At 60.6% G+C, this 21,385-nt stretch overlaps 1 protein-coding gene across 1 annotated transcript; it reads left to right on the top strand.

The window, feature by feature from the left end:
• Positions 1-8,426: 8,426 nt before the first annotated feature.
• Positions 8,427-17,127, top strand: SP7 (Sp7 transcription factor). Its single transcript, XM_056120213.1, has 2 exons — positions 8,427-8,494; positions 15,850-17,127. Exons 1-2 carry the CDS (start codon positions 8,474-8,476, stop codon positions 17,125-17,127), a joined length of 1,299 nt encoding a protein of 432 aa, XP_055976188.1. The 5' UTR covers positions 8,427-8,473.
• Positions 17,128-21,385: the final 4,258 nt, after the last annotated feature.

Below are 21,385 nucleotides of genomic sequence, written 5' to 3'. Positions count from 1 at the left end.
CCCTTCTCTCCACAGACAGCGTCATCTTCCCAGCACACACATGCTCACAGGGAGCCCAGTTCAGATCCCTCCCACAACTGACCCTACCTTCTCGCTCTGGGGACACACCTTAGAGTCCTCCGAGGCTCTTTCCCGCCTGATCTGGGGGCGTCACTCCTGGCAGTACGACGTGGTGAGCAAACCCAGAGGTCCAGACCACTGAGTTGTCCCTCTGGCCCCTGATCAGACTGTCTGTCATCTTCGACTGTCACACTCAACTCTCAGCGCCCCGAAAATGTTAATCCTGGGCTGGAGTGATGGCACAGTGGGTAGGGCGTTTGCCTTGCACATGGCCGACCCCGGATCGATTCCCAGCATCCCATAGGGTCCCCTGAGCACCGCCAGGGCCAGGGGTAATTCCTGAGTGCATGAGCCAGGAGGAACCCCTGTGCATCGCTGGGTGTGACCCAAAAAGCAAAAAAAAAAAAAAAAAAGAAAGAAAGAAAATTGATCCTGGGCTGGGCTGGAGAGATAACACAGAGGTTTAGGCACCTGCCTTGCTTGTGGCTGACCCAGGTTCTACCCTCAAGCACCACCAGTAGTGATCTCTGAGCACAGAGCCAGGAGTAAGCCCTGAGCACCAGCCCCCCCCCCCCCAGATCGCATAAGTGGGGGGTTTCAGCACGAGAATAGGAGACCAAACTGGTAGGATAGCCTGGTGGGTTGGAGGGAAACAGGAAGGAAACAAAGTTGGGAGGGGGCTTCAGTCAGAAAATGGTTGAGGAGGGGCCAGAGCTGGTTGAGGAACTGGCGAGGTAGGACAGTAGATAGACCCTTGCACACAGCTGACCTGGGTTCAATCCCCAGCACCCCGTATGATCCTCCAAGCCCACCAGGAGTGATCCTTGAGCACAAAGTCAGGAGTAAACTCTGAGCACAGTAGGGTGTGGTCCCCCCCAAAAAAAGGGGGGGGCTAGAGCCATGTTACAGCGGGTAAGACACCACCTTACATGCGGCTGGCCAGGGTTCAATCCCCGGGACTCCATATGGTCCCCCGAGTCCACCAGGAGTAATCCCTGAGTGCAGCCAGCTGTGACCCCAAAACCAAAAAAGAAAAGATATATAGGAAGAAAATGCCTGACAAACACAGGGGCCGGGCTCGAACTTCAGAGCCGCACAGTCTGCTAAGCACCACAGCATAGGGCTGAGAAGCCAAAAGGAAGGAAGAGATCGTTGGACCGAGGCAGAATCACAGGAAGTCAGAGGAAGGGAAGGGGAAACGAGGATCCCAGATTTTGGAAGACCGTTCCTCCAGGGTTTTCAGTCCCATTCCTAAGGGTAAAATATCAGGAGGCTAGCACCTCAAGTTCTGTTTTTGTTTTTTTAATAGATTTAGATTTCCTTTATCACTAATAGATATAGGAAATCCTATATCATAATACATTTCCTATATCACTCCAGGGGATCATATGTATATACATATACACACATATATACATGTATCTCACACACATATATATAGCACTGGAGCACCGTCTTCCTGTTGTTCATCGATTTCCTCAAGCCGGCACCAGTAACGTCTCCATTGTGAGACTTGTTGTTACTGTGTCTGGCATATCGAATACGCCACGGGGAGCTTGCCAGGCTCTGCCATGCGGGCGGGATACTCTTGGTAGCTTGCCGGCTCTCTGAGGGGGGCAGAGGAATTGAACCCGGGTCATCTGCGTGCAAGGCAAACGCCCTACCCGCTGTGCTATCACTCCAACCCACATATATATATATATATTTATATACATACATATATACATACACATATGGAGAGGCAGAGACAGACAGAGGGAGAGAGTGATTTCTAGAGAGGACCCTTTAATTCAGTGCCCATTTGCCCATCTACAGTGACCCCCCCAGCCCGAGGCAGATTCTCCTATTCTTGGGTCAGCTTCCATCCATACCCTTTGTTTTGGGTCACCCAGCTGCGCTCAGTCTTCTGTGCTCAGGGATCACTCACAGCGGTGCTGGGATTGAACCCAGGTCTGCCACGTGCAGGGAAAGCTACCCATAATCCTTTTCTGGATTTGGACCTGCCTTCCCACGAGCTGTTGTCTGGGCTCAGATATCCACGGAGGCATTCGGAGCAGCAGAGAGACAGCAGCAGGGGACAGCCCAGTCCTGGAGGAGGCGTGGAACTGTGCCCGGCAGAGAGGGAGGGCTTGAACTGCAAGGCCTGTGCACATGAGTTTTGGAGTGGGGCCCCCCTTTCCAATCCTCTTAACTGCTTCCCTTTCTCCCAAGTCTTCACTCAAGGCACCAGGCGGTGTCCCCATCCTTGGGCCCTGTGCGGGTCAGCCCAAGGCTCAAGTTTCCCTGAGCGCTTCATACACACACATACACACACACACCCCCTACCAGCACAATCTTCCTTCTCTTTCTTTATGGGGGTGAGGAGCCACCCTTGGCCGTGCTCAGGGATTTCTCCTGATTTTGTGCTCAGGGACCACTGCCTGCAGTGTTTGGGGGAACCCTACGGGATGCCAGAGATCAGCTTGGGGTCAGCCGCGTGCAAGGCCAGCGCCTCGACCCCTGGGCCATCTCTCTGCCCCTCTCCTGTCTCGTATCTGTACCCCACCATCTCTGGTTTTCCTTTCCGGCAGCCCCTTCTGTCTTTCCGTTTTCCTGTCTCTCGGTGCCTGCTTCTTTCCTGTCCCCTGGTATCTCTCTCTACTGGAGACAAGGGTTGGGCCTGGGTACATGGGGGGTGGGGGGTAGTGGCCAGACCAGGGGCCCGGGACATGAGCGCAACTTTCCAAACGTCTCTTCCAGGCCCCTGTGGTCGGGGAGCTCCACAGAAGGAGAGATGAGTCAGCGGCCGCAGAGCCAGGGGGCCTGGGTGGGGGTGGGGAGGCCGGGGTTCCCCAGGGCCAGGGAGTTCACTGGGGCCATCTGGCTCTCTGAAGGAGGGACCAGTGAGCACACTGGAGTTGCAGGCAGTAATCTGGAGGGCTGGCAGCACCCACCACGTCACCTTTATCCCCAGATCGGTTTTTTTTGTTGTTGTTGTTGTTGCTTTTTGGGTCACACCCGGCGATGCTCAGGGGTTCCTCCTGGCTCTGCACTCAGGAATTACCCCTGGCGGTGCTCAGGGGACCATATGGGATGCTGGGAATCGAACCTGGGTCGGCCGCGTGCAAGGCAAACACCTACCCGCTGGGCTATCGTGCCAGCCCCTATCCCCAGATTCTTGTAGGAAGAGGGCACTGAGTCCAGAGATCGGCGCTGGGGCTGTGTTCGGGACTTGAGTTCCGGTGTCCAAGATCAACGTGTGTATTGTGAGCGGGCTGGAGCGATAGCACAGCGGGTAGGGCGTTTGCCTTGCATGTGGCAGACCCGGGTTTGATCCCTCCGTCCCTCTCGGAGAGCCGGCAAGCTACTGAGTACTGAGAGTATCCTGCCCGCTCGGCAGAGCCTGGCAAGGTCCCCGTGGCGTATTCGATATGCCAAAGACAGTCACAGCAAGTCTCACAATGGAGACATTACTGCTGCCCGCTCGAACAAATCAATGAACAAGGGGAGGGCAGTGCTACAGTGCTCTTGTTGTGAGTGCCTGTGGGTCCACGGAGACTTGGGTGGGGGGGGGGGGGATTCCGCGTGAAGACTTCACGGGGATGGGTCCTGGTGTGAATGTGTGTTGTGGAGGGGGTAGGTGTGGCCTGCATCTGTAGACAGGGGTCTGCCCATCAGCACAGCTGCCGGTGCATCTCATCGTAATAGGCCGTCTGCCCTCTGTGTGTACCGTAAAGTGTGTCACTCACTTGGTGTGTGTTGGGGTGTGTCGCTGTGTCTAACTCAGGGGCTCTATTTGTTGTTCACTGGGGCTTTCTCCAAGGTCACCAAACCTAGAACGACAGTCCAGAAGGCTCTTGAGCCCGAGTCCAGCCTAGGAGGGCGGCGGAGGGTGTGGATGGAGGCAGAGCCCAAGAGCAGGGGCCCGGGGGTCTCCCGGTTTTCACTCTCCCCAGCCCCACTGCCCTTTCCAAAGGGCTCCATTCAGGGGAGCTCGGCGTCCCGACGAGGCCCCCTCTGACCTCGAAACCCCGCCCGCCCCGGCTTCCCTTCTGCGGGGGGCGCAGGGTGGCAGGGCAGGGAGGGGTTCCTGTGGCCGGCGGGTTCAGTCCTGGGTGGGGAGATCAGAGAGGCACCGGCCCTCCGCGTCCTTCAGGGCGTCCATCTCTCGGAGAGTTCAGTGTCTGGGTGGCCATGGGCGGAGGCTGAGGGGCCCCCAGGGTGGTGGGGGGGTGGATGGAAACCAGATGCCTGGGGGGTTTATACTGGAAGGCCCAGAGCCGCAGCCCAGCCCGCCCTGCCACATGGCGCCTCCACGGGCCGGGCTGCCCCACCCCTTGGGAGGCTGGGCCGGCGACGGGGGCTTGGGAAGGCCTCGGGTGGCTTTCCCCAGCCCCGAGCACTGGGAATAACGCTGGAGGTGGGGCTGGACCCAGTGTCTCCGCTGCAGGACTTTCTAAAAAAAGGGTGTGGTTGCAGTCTGGGTTGGGGTTGGAGGCGGCAGCCCAGGGCTCTGGCACCGACTTTGGGAGGGGCCCCGTGGCCGGGGGCTCACATCTTTTGGGGGACCCTGTCCCTTTGCCCCCCTCCCTCCCTCCCTCTCCAGGCAGAATTAGGGATCGAGGCCCCCAAGGAAAGTGGAGAAGATTCCCCCTCCCTGCCCCTTATCTTATTGCCCCAAACCCTGTTCATCTTTCCTGCCGTTTTGGGGATCGTCCCCCCTTTTTTTTCTTCTTCTTTTCTCCAGGCTTATTTGAACGCCAGCCCACCCAACCACTACCACCACCTACCCACTTAGATTTTTCTGTTCTGCCTCAGTTACCCACACCTAACTGGCTTCAGGTTCTCCTGAAACAAATTTCTCCAAAGATCCCCCTCTTTGGGGCTGGGGCGACCGTCCAGCAGCTCAGGCGTTTACCTTACGCGTGGCCGACCAGGTTTGATCCCTGGCACCCCACAGCGTCCCCCGGGCACCGCCAGGGGTAATTCCTGAGTGCAGAGCCAGGAGTGACCCCTGAGCATCGCTGGTGGCCCAAAAACTGAAGAGAAAAAAAAATCCTCTCTCTTCTCATTCCCGAGTTCTGAACGGCCCCAGAAATCCACCTGGAGCCTCAGACCAGACAACCCCCACCAGGGGGAGACTTCGAGGTCACAGGGACACCCCACCACGGCACTTCCTCTTGGGCAGACGGGTGGGGTGGCCCATGTAATCATCGGACACAATTATGCACTATTTATACTCCGTCCCTGCCCCCCACCTGCCCGGCCGCTTCACCCTCTGCCTCCTCCGAGCCGGCCCCGGGCTGTTTTCTCTGACCCGTCTCGGAGTGTCATTGTCTTCTTGGCCTTTTTGGTTCCTTCTTTGCCTTTTTTGGGTTTCGTTTTGTTTACTGCCACGTACCGGCTGTTCCGTTTTGCTCGGCTCTCCTTCCGTGATCCCAAAGGCTTCTCTGGATCCACTCAGCGATCTCATTCGCACGCGTGTCTCTCAGTCTCTCTCCTCCTTCCCGTGATCGGCCAGGCCCCCCGCTGGGTCCCTAACACTTGCCCAGAAATGAGGCCTTGGGGCTCCTTGTCCGGTTCTCCCGCACACCTGCTGCTCTGACCACGTGACCCTGAATTGGGGAATCTCCCTCGGCCCCTCCCCGTCGCCTGCCCCCCGGAGAGCACGGACAAGGAGCAAAGGAATGGGGGCCTCCAGTGAAAAGCAGGACGACGGGGTGGAGACCGGAGGGGCGGGAAGGCCTTTCCCTGGGGTTCAGTCCCCAGGACCATACGGTGCCCCAGCACCACCGGGAGCTGATCCCTGATGCAGCCACAAAAGAAGAACAAAAAGCAAGCAGGGGGGTGGGGATGGAGAGGGCCCATTGTCGGATGGGCAGGGGGGAGGGGTGTGACTCGCTGGGCCGGCCCAGCTCTGGGCCCTGCTGGAGGGGCCCTGCTGGCTCGCTGCTGGGCTCCTTCCTGCCTCCCAGTGGCTCTCCTCAAGGCCCAGGTTCCTGTTCTCAGACTCTGGGGTTCCTCGCCCAGCCCGTTCCCCGTTTTGATGGGAAGTTCAGGTCGGGAAGTTCTGCCGGGCGCTCACTTCCTGTCTTCCTGCTGCAGTGGGCAGAGCCGGGTCGGTGGAGAATGACCCACCAGAGGGCTGGGTCAGGTGTGCGTCCACCTCGGACCTGGGGGGGGGGGGGGGCTGGCAGGATGGCCGGCGTCCAGGGCGGAGCCTCCTGCCTTTATTTATCTTGACCTATTACTGATTTCTATTCCCAAAGGCTGGACTCCTCATGGACGAGCTCACGACCTTCCATTCACTTCTGTGTGTCTGAAATTGTCTCTAAGTCAGAATTTCCGGGTTCTTCCTCACAAAGTGTGTTGGTGTTAGAGCCTAGAAATAGGACCGAGGCCTTGAGAGGGAAACAGGAGAACCCTTGGACCTGCCTCGGGGCCTTGCTCTGAAACCGCCCTCGGAGGCCCTCACGGTTCGCAGTAGAAGGCTCCCCCAGCAAGCCTCCCCTTATTCCTGTCTCCCACAAGGCACGGCACACACGCCCACACCACACACATGCTTACACACATAAAGACAACACCACACCCCCACACTCAAACATACCACACACACACCACCTAGTCACATCCACACGACACACACACCTCATACACACACGGACAACACTACATCCACACGCACACACAAACATACCATGCACACCACAGTCACATCCACACAACACACACAACTCATGCTCATACAGACATCACCACATCCACACACACACAAACATACCACACACACACCACATAGTCACATCCACACAACACACACACCTCATACACACACAGACAACACCACATCCACACACACACACAAACATACCACACACACCACATAGTCACATCCACAAGATACACACACCACATCCACACCCACACAAACATACCATACACACCACAGTCACATCCACACAACACACACACCTCATACACACATAAAGACAAGACCACACACACGGACACACAAACAAAACATACACAACGCACAGTCATATCCACACCACACATACTTCATACACACAAAGACAACACCACACACAGACACACAAACATGCCATACACAATACAGTCATATCCATACACACATGCCTCCACACACAGACACACACAAACATACCACACAGCCCCCACGGTCACATCCACACCACACGCACTGACACACACCACGCGCGTACATAGCACACACCCCGCACAGTCAATACACACCACACAAGCACATACACACACAACGTGTACATATCACACTCACGGACACACCGTGCACACAAAGCACATCGTCACACACAGCACATATCCACACCATAAGTACACACCGCACACAACAAACACGACATACGTCACATACACATCACCTACACACACTCATCACATCCACCACACACATATCATGCGTACCACACACACACGTACCACACACATCGCCTTCCGCATGCACAAACAACACCCCCCAGAGCCCCACGCACTCTGCCCGCCCCCCGCTCCCGGTCCCCCGGTGGGGTCAGAGGCAGGCAGGCCGCCTGCGGAGGTCACTCGGCGTGTGCCCGGCGTGTGTGCTCCTGCCACGTGCGTGCGTGTTCGCTGGGACGCTGGCCGTGGGCCTGTGTTTGTCCGTGAGTGTGTGTCGGTGTGTTCCAGCCCCGCTGTGTGAGTGTCGTCCCCAGCCCCCATCCCCCCCCTGGGTCTCTAATTAGTGGTTTGGGGTTTGTTCCCTTTCCCTCTGGCGGCGGCGGCAGCCACTGCGCCCGGCTCTGGAGTCTCAGTAGGACCTTGGGATCGCGGCCGCAGCCCGAGCGCAGCGGGGCTGGCCTGGGAGAGGCGCGAGCCCCTGGGGGACCCCCGCGACCCCCGGCCGCACGCCCCCCGCCAGCCCTGGGAGAGCAGCCGCGCCAGGACCCTCCGCCCAGCGCCCAGGTACATGACAGGGGCCGCCCTGTGCGTCTGCCACAGATGCCGCAGCCGACCGGGGGTGCTGGGCGGCCACCTGGGCCACCAGCCTCGAGTCCCGCCCGGCACCCCCGAGGAAGCCCTGACAACTTGCCCTGCTCCCCCTCCTCCCGTCCCACCCCTTCCCTGGGAGCCCTCTTCTCCTCTCCCGCCCAGATCCCTTCTTTGGGGAGCTGGCAAATGGAGCAGGAAATTTGGACCCTCTGCCTCCCTCTCTCGCCCTGCTCATTGGATCCGGAGCCTTCCCCGCTGGGAAAGCTGTAATTAGAGGGTGGATCCCTACAGACAGAGAGCAGCCCCCCACCCCCACCCCCCAGTCCCTTCTAACTTTAGATCTCTTCTCTCCCGTTCTCCCATTCTCCCTCCCTCTCCCGCTCCCTCTCTCTCCTCGGCTCGGCTCTCCATCTGCCTGGCTCCCTGGGACCCGGTCCCCAGCCTCAGGATGGCGTCCTCCCTGCTCGAGGTAACTGCCCCTCCTCCCTGCCAGAGCGAGCGCTGTCCCTTCCCGCCCCGCTCGCTCCCTCGCTTCTCGCACAGACACTTGCTGTGGTGCCTGTCACTGGAGGAGGAGAGGAGTGGGACCGGCCGGAGGAGGGAGGAGCACGGGGCAGGGGTGAGGGCAGAGGAGTCCAGCCAGGGGTCGGGAAGATGAGGCGAGAACGAGGGCAGGAGAGGGCAGGCACCCCGACGACGGTCAGCCTCGCACCAGCCCTGGGCAGTGGGACAGGGACGAGGGAGGAGGGGCGAGAGAAGGGGAGAGGGGAGGGGGGGCGGAGAGCAGCATTTGCACACGGTTCCCTGGGGTCCCTCTCTGGGAACTCGAGCCTGGGCAGCCCCGGTCCCTGCTGGTTTGGGGGGGAGAAGGGGGCTGGCCTCTGGGCTGGGGTCTGAGGATGAGGGGCTGGGCTGGAGGGAACCAGAGACCAGAGCATGTGGGGGAGCTGACCGGAGAGCCTGGGTCCAGGCCTGCGAGGGAACCCAGGAGGACGGCCAGGGTCTGAGGCCGCCTGCCCGGCTCACAAATATTTAACTTTCAGCCAAAGACAAACTCGGCTCTATTTTGGGAGTGGGAGGCTCCAGGGCCGGGGCGGATGGGGCGACTTCCCCGGCAGGCCGGGACCCCAGCGGTGGCCCCGGCCTCTGGTCTTGGGGATGTGGGTCTGTGTGTGTGTGTGTGTGTTGGGGGCGGGGGTCTGGTTTGGGTTCTGGAGAAAATGCTAAGTCTCCCACGAGGGCTTCTGGAGGATTCGGCGGAGTCGGGAAGGTGTGTGAGCGCGCAGAGGCTGGGGACCGTTTCGAATTCTGCTCTCTCGTGGCTGGGTCGCTCCCAGGGTTTTGGCCACGGCTCCTCCTGCTTTCCAGGTCCCTCACAGGAACTTGGGCCCCGAAAGGTCGTTCCCCTTCGGTAGCCTTGAGCTCTTCGTAGTCGTCTGCGGTCCCCCCCCCACCCCACAAGTCCCCAACTCCTGTGAGTGCCCAAACGCACGTCTCTGGGCCACGCAGGAAGTGACATGGCGTTGGACCTGCTCGAGACGTGTGTGCGTTGGCGTGCTCCGTGGTCTGGCCTTAGCGCGCGACCTGGACGGGGCCAGGCCGGGTGAGCCCACGCGTGTGTGTGTGTGTGTGTGCAGAAGCTCGGGAGTATCTGTGCGTGCAGGTGAGGCGAGGTGGGGCTGTGGATCGGTGGCGACTTCGAGGAGATGCATGGAGACAGTGGGGCACATGCCACGCCTTTGTCTCTGGGGGGGGGGTGGTTCCTCCAGGACAGTCTTGTGCCCACAACCGGCTGCCAGGCTGCCATCGGGCAAGTTCGCCCTGCTTTTCCCTGAGACTGAGCTATTGTTGAACCCCCCACGGGGGGTCTCGAGGAAGCCGGAGGAATAAGGTACGTGAGAACCCTGGGCTCATTCCAGGCAGGGGCCGTGTCAGTGGGCGTGGGCGTCAGGCCAGAGTTGCCAACGTGGCAGTGGCGCCTGGGGGTGGGGCTGACCCCAAGCTGCTGGGAAGCCCTGGATTGATGGGGGGCGCCCTGGGCAGGAGGAACCTCGGCCCGTGCCCTGGAGATGCCCCGACAGAGGCATCCCTGTGCCTCCAACCTTCTCACCTCCTTGGGGGCATCAGCCCCGTTTCCTGTACTGCCTCACCCGCGGCTATGACCAGGACACCCTCGGCCTGGCCTTTCCGTGGCCATTTCTTCAACTTGGAGGTCCTCAGGTCGCAGCAGTGACTGCATGCAGAGAGCGTCGCTTGGGCCGAGTGAGCGGGGACCAGGGGGACGATGAGGAAACACAGGGGCCGTGTGCAAAGGGTGAAAAATTGGACGGTGGAACGAGTAAACCTGGGAGGATATGGAAAGCTTGAGAACTGGGCCGGGGGATGCCCGGTGCCCAGAGCCTGGCACCCATCAGCGAGGTGTAGGTGAGCGTCTTTCCGAGGGCTGCTCCAAGCGCCCAGACTCCCGCCCTGGAGAGAATGTGGGGGTGCACCCGAGGAAGCCCTCAGGCCTGCTTTGTCCAGAGACCCTCCTCAGGACTTACGGCGTGTGTATGTGTGTGTGCGCACGTGCTCATGTGTGTACATGTGTGTGCTTGTGCGTGTGTGTGCAGTGCGTGCGTGTGTGCATGCTGCTGGCGACTAAACCCAGGAACTCCCACATTGGAGGCCTGTGTGCTCCCTCAGCTACGTCCCTGCCCCCCCCGCCCTCACCCGGGGGACTGAATCTAGGGGCTCACACACAAGCCCTCTATGGCTTCTCTGTAGCCCTCCGTGTATTTTGTTTTCTTTGAGGGATGTGGGGTGGAGGGAGGAAGGAAAACAACCCAGATGGGACAGCTGACCATGGAAAGCTGATCCGTTCGACTCCTGTGGGACACACGCTTCTTTTTTATTTTATTTTTTACTTTATTTTGTTTTTTTGCATTTTGGGTCACACCCGGCGATGCACAGGGGTTCCTCCTGGCTCTGCGCTCAGGAATTACCCCTGGCGGTGCTCGGGGGACCGTATGGGATGCCGAGAATTGAACCCGGGTCTGCCGCGTGCAAGGCAAACGCCCTCCCCGCTGTGCTATTGCTCCAGCCCCAACATGCTTCTTTTTTTTTTTTTTTTTGCTGTTTTGGTCACACCTGGCGATGCTCAGGGGTTACTCCTGGCTCATGCACTCAGGAATTGCTCCTGGCGGCGCTCAGGGGACCATATGGGGTGCTGGGAATCGAACCTGGGTCAGCCATGTTGGCTGCGTGCAAGGCAAACGCCCTCCCTGCTGTGCTATCACTCCAGCCCCAACATGCTTCTTTTTTAATGTGAGATTTTCAGTTTTGGGGTTTTGTTTTTCTGTTCGGGGGCCACCTCCCAGTGGTACTCCGGGCTTATTCCTGGCTCTGTGCTCTGGGATCACTCCGGCGGTGCTCAGGGGACCTTATGGGGTGTCGGGGATAGAACTCAGCATCGCTCAGGGCTTACCCTGGCTCTGTACTTGGGAATCCCTTCTCGCAGCGTTCGGGAGACCATACGGGATGCCAGGGATCGAACCCAGGTCAAAAGAGTGCAAGGCAAGTGGCCTCCTAGCTGTACTACCGCTCTGGTCTTTTATTTATCGATATATATATTTGGGTCTGGGGCCACGCCTGGCAGTTCTCGGGGCTTACTCCTGGTTCTGTGCTTAGGGTCACTCCTGGTGGTCTCGGGATGCCAGGGATCGAACCCGGGTTGGCCGTGAGCAACACAAGCGCCCTACCTGTTCTAGCCCCTATTTATTATTCGAACTTTCTGTTTGGGGCCACACCTGGGGATGCTCAGGGGTTGCTCCTAGCTCAGTGCTCAGGAATTACTCCTGGCGTGCTCAGGGGACTATAGGGGAAACTGGGGGTTGAGTCTGGGTCGACTGTGTACGAGGCAATCGCCCTCCATGCTGTACTAATGAATCAGTCCCTATTTGCTTTTATTTCTTTTTTTTTTTTTTTAATTGGGAGCCACATCGTGTTGCTCAGGGCTACCCCTGGCTCAGGGGTTGCTCCCTGCAGTGCTCAGGGACCCTGGGACTCCGGACCTTTGAATCCAGCAGCACCCAGGGTCAGAGCCGGGCCCCGAGGCATGCACGGAAGCACTGGTTGGGCAGTTGCAGCTCAGTGGTCGAGCCTTGCCCGTGTGGAGTCCTGGGTTCCATCGCTGATGGCGGCCCCACCAGGTCACTCTCTGCTGAGAGCTGGCCCAAGAGAAGCAAGAGAAGGAAACTGAGGTTGTGGTGAAACCCAGCCAGGTCTGTCTCTGCCCCAGGTCTGTCTCTGTCTGTGCCCAGGGCTGGGGTCTCCCACTGCCCTGGGGCTGCCTGCCATCTTTCACCCCCACTCCCTCCCCACGGCTGGGTGGGGTCCCTGGGTTTGGCTGAGGCCCTTGTGGCCACAGTGTGAGGGCCGGGCGGTGGGGGGGGTGGGGGACCGCGTCGGCGTTTTTAAAAATAAACCGACCGCAGGGAAACCAACGGAGCCCGAGCCGAGCCGGCCTGGCTGGGCAGAGGGGGAGGGGCGGCCAGGGAAGGGGGGAGGAGTGGCCTGGTCTGGGGGTTTCTCTTAGGATCCAAGGGTGCCTTCCTCCTCCTCCTCCTCCCTCGTTTCTTCCACCCCTGCCTGTTCTCCTGCCCCCTCTCTTTCATCACCTCTTTCTGTCCTGTTTGCCTCCCACCGCTTTTCGTCTCGACCTTTCTGCACTCTTGGGTTCTGGCCCGGTTCTGCCCTTTGTGCCAGTTTTACCGCCTGTTACCCCCCTCGGGGGCATTTCTTTTTCTTTTTCCTTTTTTATTTGGGAGTAGTAGGGTGGGGGGTGTTCACGCCCGGAGATACTCAGGGGTTACGCCTGGCTCTGTGCTCGGGAATCACTCCTGGCGGCGCGTATGCCTGGGATCGAACCCGGGTCGGACGCAAACAAGGCAAACGCCCTACACTTGTACTATAGCTCTTTCCTTTTTCCCAGGATCCTACCTGCCTCCTTGGACACCTTGCTCCTACCTCTCTACTCAGCAAAGCTGCCTGCAACACACACACTCACACACACACACACACACACACACACACACACACACACTCACACACACCCCTGCTAGCTACCGTGCCTTACCTCACCATCTGCTGCCAGAGGAACCCTGGCTGGCAGGGAGCAGGGACTTCTACCATGGTCCCATACGACGAGAAAGCTTTGGTGGTTCGAGTTTGGGAGTTTACGAGGTGAAGTGACCTCAGGGAGACTTAACTGGGCAGGAAGCGTGAGGGGCTGGCGGCGCTGGGTGAGCGGAGCAGAAGTGGTGACTGTGCCCCCTCGCTGCACTCTTCAGAGCCCAGACCTGGCCTGGGCTTGGTGTCACACACGGGCGCGTTCTAGCAGCTTCCGCAGGCCTGGGAGCCCTGGACGCTTGGGTTCTTTGTCAGCTTTGCCTGGAGCGCACTACGTAGACTAGCTTTTGAGAGCATCTTCTCGGTGGGATTCTCGGGGATGGACATTGGTGTGTGTCAGGCAGAGGTTGCAGAGGGCATCTCCTCCTGGGGGCCCTACCACTAGTGGCCTTGGAGCAGCAAGACGGGTAGTGAGGCGGTTTGCTTTCCTAAAGACTTCCCTTCCAGCCCCCGCGTGTCCCCAGTCCACACCTTCCTTCACTCCCTGTGCGCAGGGAGGCTCCGCCAGGAGAACAGCCGGCAGCTGCCTGTTAGGCAGAGAGGAGGAAGCGGCTTAATGAGGCCACCCGATTCCTGCCGCTGGGGAACCCAGGAGGACTTCCTGTCTCCCCTCGCAGTCCCCCCACGGGGTGCCAGCCGGCTCCATCCGGCTGGAGGGGCCCGTGTCCACTTGGACAGAGTTCTGGTCCACGCGGCCGCTGTGGCTGGCTGCAGCCCTGTTCCCTTCCATGTCCCTGCGTCTCTGCCACCACTTCCTCTCGCTCCTCCGAACAGAGTCCCCGAAGACATCTCTTCATTTATTTATATATTTTGGGGTGGGGCGGCTCCCACACTCAGCTGTGCCTGTTCCTGGCTCGACGCTCAAGGCTCACTCCTGGAGGGGACCTGGGGACCGTATGGGGTCATGGGGACTGAACCCAGGTGGGCAGCATGCGAGGCAACTGGTTTGTCTTCTGCGTTCTCTCTCCAGCCCGCTGCAAGAAATGTTTGGCTTATTTGATTTCAGGCCACACCTGGCTGTATTCAGGGCTTACTCCGGGCTCCGTGCTCGGGAATCTCTCCTGGTGGGTTTGGGGGACATCGGGGTGGCTGGGGATTGAACCCGAGTCTGCCCTGAGCAAGGCAAGTGTCCTGCAAGAGATTCTTCGCCAAGGATAGGAGAACACCTCAAGGAGACCAGACCACAGCCTGTAAGGAGCTGAGAAGACTCAGGACACGCCGGGATAAAGTTGAGAAATTTGTGCTGGAGAAATTGGACAGCGGGTAGAGCGTTTGCCTTGCACGTGGCTGACCCCAGATCATTCTCCGACATCCCACAGGGTCCCCCGAGCATGGCCAGGAGTAATTCCTGAGTGCAGAGCCAGGCGGAACCCCTGCGCGTTGCCCCAGGTGTGATAAAAAAAAAAAAGCGCCCCTCCCCCACCAAAAAAAAAGCTGAGAAATCTGGAGCCAGAGAGATAGTCCAGGAGTTAAGGTATTAGCTTTGCACACAGCCGGGCCTGGGTTCAATCCCCAGCACTGCATATGATCCTGTAGGTGTGGTCCCTGAGCACAGAGCCAGGAGTAAAGCGGGTATGGGCCCCAAACCCAATCATGAGAATAAATACGTATCTGGGAACTGGCGTGGTCTCCTCCAGGTCTGTGAAGGTCGTGTCCGTCTCCAGGACCCTGTTCTCCATCAGTTCCAAACCTATTTCCAAGGTCAGATCCTTCCTTCACTCTCACCGCACCAGGTGCTGCTCTCCTCATTCTTTTCTATGCTTTATTATTCTTTCTTTTGGGGGGGGGGGAACTGTGTCACATCTGATGGTGCTGCAGGGACTCCTATCAGCTCTGACCTTGGGGGCTGCTTCTGGTGGGCTCAGGACACCCTGTGGTGTGAAGGCTCAAAGCGGGGCCTGCCCCTCTTCTCCCTGCCCTTCAGGGAGCATCTCCTGCCCCCCTCACACCCCCAGCAATCCCACCTGTTTCCTGCCTCCTGGTTTGGGATGTTAGGTTGCAGTCTCTTTTTGTTTGGGGGCCACCCTCGGTGGTGCTCAGGGCTTACTCCTGGCTCTGAGCTCAGGAATCACTGTGGCAGTGCTCAGGGACCATGTGGGCCACCGGGGATCAAACCTGGATTGGCCACAAACAAAGCAAGTGCCCTACCCACTGGGCTCTCTCTCCGGCCCCTCGGATGCAGTCTCAGGCTGCTCTTTCCTCACCAGAACTCCATCTGGGCTCTGCCCGGAGTCTCAGTGCTCACTGGCCTCGTCCCTCGGATTTTTGCTTTTGGTGTGTTTGCGGGGGTGGGGGGGAGCATACGGCATGCCCTGTTTGGTGTTCGGAGTCTCCGGAGTCGCTCTCGGTGGTACTCAAGGATACCACTGCGGTGCCAGGGACGGAACCAGGAGCGCCCACCTGCGAAGCAGCTGCTTAGCCCTTTATTTGTTTTGGGGCCACACCTGGCTGTGCTCGGGGGCCCACCTGGGTTGGCCACATGCAGCGCCAGGGCCTCCCTGCTGTTCTCCGTTCCGGTCGGTGCTCCGGCGGCCTCGGAATCAGCGCCCGACTCTCGCCTCTTCCCTCTCCTCCCTCCTCCCCGTCCCTCACCCCCAGGCCCTGCCTCCCGCACCCTGCCTTCGCCCTGCTGAGCGGGTGTCCCTCTCCCCGCAGGAGGAAGCTCACTATGGCTCCAGCCCCCTGGCCATGCTGACCGCGGCATGCAGCAAGTTCGGCGGCTCCAGCCCTCTGCGGGACTCAACCACGCTGAGCAAAACAGGCGCCAAGAAGGCCTACCCCGTGGGCAGTGACCTCTCGGCCCCCAAAGCCATGGGCGATGCCTACCCAGCCCCCTTCGCGAGCACCAACGGGCTGCTCGCCCCCGCAGGGAGCCCTCCGGCGCCCGCCTCTGGCTATGCCAACGACTACCCTCCCTTTCCCCACTCATTCCCCGGGCCCGCGGGCACCCAGGACCCCGGGCTGCTCGTGCCGAAAGGGCACAGTTCTTCCGACTGCCTGCCCAGCGTCTACACGTCTCTGGACATGACACACCCCTACGGCTCCTGGTACAAGGCGGGCATCCACGCAGGGCTCTCGCCGGGCCCAGGGAACGCCCCTGCCCCCTGGTGGGATATGCATCCCGGGGGCAACTGGCTAGGAGGCGGGCAGGGCCAGGGCGAGGGGCTGCAGGGCGCGCTGCCCGCCGGCCCTGCCCAGCCGCCGCTCAACCCCCAGCTGCCCACCTACCCCTCCGACTTCCCCCCGCTGAACCCGGCCCCCTACCCGGCTCCGCACCTCCTGCAGCCTGGTCCCCAGCATGTGCTGCCCCAAGATGTCTACAAGCCCAAGGCCATGGGCAACAGCGGGCAGCTGGAGGCGGGCGGCGGAGCCAAGCCCTCGCGGGGCGCGGGCAGCGGGGGCAGCGGGGGCTTCGGGGGCAGCGGGGCCGGGCGCTCGTCCTGCGACTGCCCCAACTGCCAGGAGCTCGAGCGCTTGGGGGCGGCGGCCGCGGGGCTGCGGAAGAAGCCCATCCACAGCTGCCACATCCCCGGCTGCGGCAAGGTCTACGGCAAGGCCTCGCACCTCAAGGCCCACCTGCGCTGGCACACGGGCGAGAGGCCCTTCGTCTGCAACTGGCTCTTCTGCGGCAAGAGGTTCACCCGCTCCGACGAGCTGGAGCGCCACGTCCGCACCCACACCCGGGAGAAGAAGTTCACCTGCCTGCTCTGCTCCAAGCGCTTCACCCGCAGCGACCACCTGAGCAAGCACCAGCGCACCCACGGCGAGCCGGGCCCCGGCCCGCCGCCGGCCAGCGGCCCCAAGGAGCTGGGCGAGGCCCGCGGCGCCGGGGAGGAGGAGGCCGGCCAGACGCCCCGGGCCTCCGCCTCACCGGCCCCTCCCGAGAAGGCCCCGGGGGGCAGCCCGGAGCAGAGCAACCTGCTGGAGATCTGAGCTGGGCCCTGGGGACCACCGCCCGCCCCTCGGGCCCTCCCCCCAGCATGCTGCCCGTCGGGGCCCCTCCGCTCCGCCCTGGCCAGTGTGGGCCCAGGTGCCCCCTGCATGCCTCCTCTGCTCCCGCCTCCCCCGCCCTGCACCCCTTGCACCCCTTCGGCCGAAAGGCTCATCTCAGGCCCTCACCCGGCCGCCCAGGCCCTCGGCTCTCCTCTGTGACCCCGCAGCTCCAGCCCGCCCCCACTGGGCTCCCCACCGCCTCCCCCTCCTTCTCGGCCACTCCTGGACACGCATCCGTGTCGTGTCGTTCCCCGCGCTTGGCTGCCGATCCCCGGAGCTGCCAGGCTCCGGTCTCCCCCGGCCCGACTTCTTCCCCACTGCTGTCCATGCGCTTCAGCGGTCCTCCTTTTCACAAACACAAGATGATGATGATGATGATAATTTATTGCCCCCTGGTGGCCTCTTCAGTAGGGACCAGCAGGGAGCTCGGGGGTGAGTGACCTGGCAGGGAGCGGGGTGCCCAGAGGGGGGCAGACCAGTGGGGGATCTGATCCCGGAGATGGGGTGACCCCAGGGTCAGGGAGGCTGCCCCCAGGCCTATGTATTTAACCCCTGTATTCCTAGAGAAATGAATAGTAATAATAATTCTATTTATCTAAGTTATGATGGGAGGTCGGATGAAGTGAACTGGTGAGGGACGGGATCCATTTCTTTTCATTTCCTTTTTGTTTTTGGGGGGGCCACCCCCTGCGGTGCTTGGGGAACCATGTGGAACTGGGGATTGCGAATCGGGGGGCTCTCGCACCCACGAGCATGTGCTCCAGCACGGTGAGCCTTCTCCTGGGCCCCGAGACCCCTCTCTGCTAAGGGAAATTCAGCCAAATTCAGCTGTGTGTAGAAAAAAGCGTTAGTGGAGATCTTGTTAATAGCATTTCTGTCATCGGGATATGACTGAATGGGGTTTCTCTTTCCATAGAAAATGCTGCCAGTAGGGTTGGATAGCTAGGTTGGTGATTCGAGTAACACGGGGTCACTCGCACTGGGGGGTCCCTGGCATTTTCAGCCCTGGCCAGAAGCTGTGAATCTGAGCACTATGGAGGGGAGAACTGGAATGTCCCCCGGCTCCCTTCACCCCAGAGCAAGTTCCTCCACTGCTCCTCTCCGGACAGGTGACCCCATCGGGCTAATCCCTGGTCACCATGGTCACGTAGAGTTTGCAGCTGCCGGTGGAGCCCTGCCCTTCGGGGAGGCTCACCCAAGCGGAAGAAGCCATCGGGTTGGAGATGGCCTCGGAGAAGAGGGGTGGGAAAGGCCTTCTCTGGGGTCACCTTCACAGACAGACATCAAGCATTTGCTGGTGCCTCCTCTGGGCAAGGCACTCTGCTCGGCCTGGCTTCTGGAAGCCACAAGCGGGAAGGACTGATCGAGCTGGGAGGGCGGAGGTCCCCAAGCTGTGGGCTGTGATGGGGGGCACCCCGGGTCTCTGAGGCTCCCGGCGCCACCTCCAGTGACTTTCAAAGCCGCTTCGTGCCTTCGATTGCCTTTCCTGGGACGTCGGACCCTCCTCTCCTGTCTCCTGCGCCCTCACAGCCCCAGGTGGAAGGGTTCACGCCCGGGAGCTCGGGGAGAGGGTAACGTGCTGGAAGGGAAAGGATCGTGCCCTCATGGAGTCTTTAAAAAAAATTATTTAATAAATAAAAGTTTTGATTTTAACTGTGGTCTGCTGGTGAAAAAAGAAGGGAAGGGGGAAGGGGGCCACCACCGGGGACTTTCCTCGTGAAAGATGCTGCGTGGGGGCGGGGAAGGACTGCCCCTGGGCACCCCAGGGTGCTGGGCCGGAGCTAGAGGCCTTCCAGGCTCCCTCTGGTCTCGCCCGGTGATGCTCCGGGCTCACTCCGGGCTCTGAACTCGGGGGACCCTCGGGGGTGCCGGGGATCGGGCCGGGGCGGGGGGCACGTGCAGGGCGAGCGCCCAGGGGCCTTCCCAGGGCGCGGGTGGCCGTGGGCCGGGCACGAGCCCCCCCGGGGCCGGGTGGCGCGGGCCTGGCACGACCCCCGCCCCGCGCCCGCGGGAACAAAAGCCACCCTGTGCCACCCTGGGGCCACAATAGGGCCTTGTGCGCTGCTGCCCCCAGCCCCGGGTCTCTGGGGCCCCGCGCCCCCGCCCCGGTGCGACATCTGCGCGCGGCTTCAAAGGCGCTTGGGACCCGCGGGGGACCCCCGGCCGCCGCCCGCGGCCCCTTTCATCCCCCTGGGACCCCCCCCCCCACCCACCCACCACCCCGGGCCGCGGGACTCCGCACCCGCGCCGGCGCCCACGTGCGCCCGGTCACCGGCCCCGGCCAGGGGTGCGGCCAGGGGTGCGGGCGCGGCTCCAGGCCCGATCGGGGCGGGGGGCGCCGCGGGGGCGAGACGCCCGCCGAGCGCCCCGGGAGCGCCCCCCGCCCCGCAGCCCGGCCGCCGGGGTCGCTGCGCCCCCTGGCGGAGCGCGTTGGGAAGCGCTTCCCGGCCCGGGTGCGCATCCCGGGGGTCCCGGGGGTCCCGCCTCCCTCCCCGCTCCCCCCTGCCCCGCCAGCTCCCTCCTCCTCCAGGGGGCTCCCAGACTCGCTGCGCCGTGCTCCCTCGGCCCTCTGGGGCTTCCCGGGGAGAGAACCGGGGCGGCCAGGGCAAAGGGGGCGACGCGGGGGGCTGGAGGGGGAGAGAGGCCAGCAGGTAGGGTGCTGGCGACAGGCCGGGGGTCCGTGCCCCGGACCCCAGTGGCCTCCAGGTCCAGCCAGAAGTGGTCCCCGAGCGAGCGCAGGGCCAGGAGGGCGAGCGCGCTGGGCACCACCAGGGGCGGCCCAAAGTAAGGTGGGGAAGGGGCGCATTCAGTAGGGTCTGGGGGGGGTCTCGCCTGAGGGCTGAAGAAACGCAGCGTCCGAGCCCCCCCTCCCCCAGAACCTAGGGTGAGTCCGTTATTTAGGAACATTCCAGAAGGACTGCAAGTCACATCGCCCTCCGCTTTCTCTGGAAATGCTTTTTTTTTTTATTGGTTTCTGGATAGGGGAGGGCACACCCAGCAATGCTCAAGGTTTACTCTCGTCTTTGTCCTTAGGGATTACTCCTGGTGGGGCGCAGGAAACCGTAATGGGGTGCTGGGATCAAACCCAGGTGGGCCACATGCGAGGCAAACACCCCACCCGCTGCACAAGGCGGGAATCACTCTTTCTTTTTTTTTTCTTCTTTTTGGGTCACACCTGGTGATGCACAGGGGTTCCTCCTGGCTCAAGCACTCAGGAGTTACTCCTGGCGGTGCTCAGGGGACCCTATGGGATGCTGGGAATCGAACCCGGGTCAGCTGCGTGCAAGGCAAACACCCTACCCGCTGTGCTATTGCTCCAGCCCCGAATCACTCTTTCAAGAGCTTTTCATGCACAAGAGGGGCACTGGAGAGCTGGAGTTAGGGAGCTTGCCTTGCTTGTGGCTAACCCAGGTTCTATCCCCAGCATCCTGTACGACCCCTCAAGCACTGCCAGGAGTAATTCCTGGGTGCAGAGCCAACAGTAAACCCTAACCATTGCTGGGTGTGCCCTTACCCCAAAAAAAGAAAAAAGAGAAAAGAAAAAAAAGGGGCAGAGACATGATTCAATCATGCTAAACTTGAATGGCCTTTCTTACAACGTAACTTGGGGGTCAGGGCAATAGCTCAAAGGATTGGCATGAGTAGGCCTGGGACAAATCTTCCCACAGGGGCTGGAGCGTAGCACAGCAAGCAGGTAGGGCGTTTGCCTTGCACGCAGCCGACCGGGGTTCGATTCTCAGCATCCCATAGGGTCCCCCAGGCACCGCCAGGGGTAATTCCTGAGTGCATGAGCCAGGAGTAACCCCTGTGCATCGCCGGGTGTGACCCAAAAAGCAAAAAAAAAAAAAAAAAAAGAAAAGAAAAGAGAAGAAAAAAGAAATCCTTCCTACAGGATCCTCCAAGAACTGTGTAGAAGACCCCCTCCTCCCCCCTCCTCCAAGAGAACTGAGCTGGTGCTAAGTGTGCCCTAAAAAGACTAAAACATGGGCCATGGTATGGCACTGCCGACCCGGGTCCAATCTGGTATCCCATATGGTTCCCTGAGCACTACCAGGAGTAATTTCTGAGTGTAGATAGAACCTGAGCAGGGTATGCCCCCCCAAAAAAAACCCAGGGCTGAACAGGGGTTAAGGGGTTAGGCACTTGCCTTGCACACAGCTGACCTCGGCTTATATTTTTTTGTTTGTTTTTGGGTCAC

This window comes from Sorex fumeus, unplaced genomic scaffold (genome assembly GCF_029834395.1).
Source record: "Sorex fumeus unplaced genomic scaffold, SorFum_2.1 ptg000042l, whole genome shotgun sequence".
NCBI lineage: Eukaryota > Metazoa > Chordata > Mammalia > Eulipotyphla > Soricidae > Sorex > Sorex fumeus.
The sequence above is the reverse complement of the archived record's forward strand: the minus strand, read 5'-3'. Positions and strand labels throughout refer to the sequence as shown.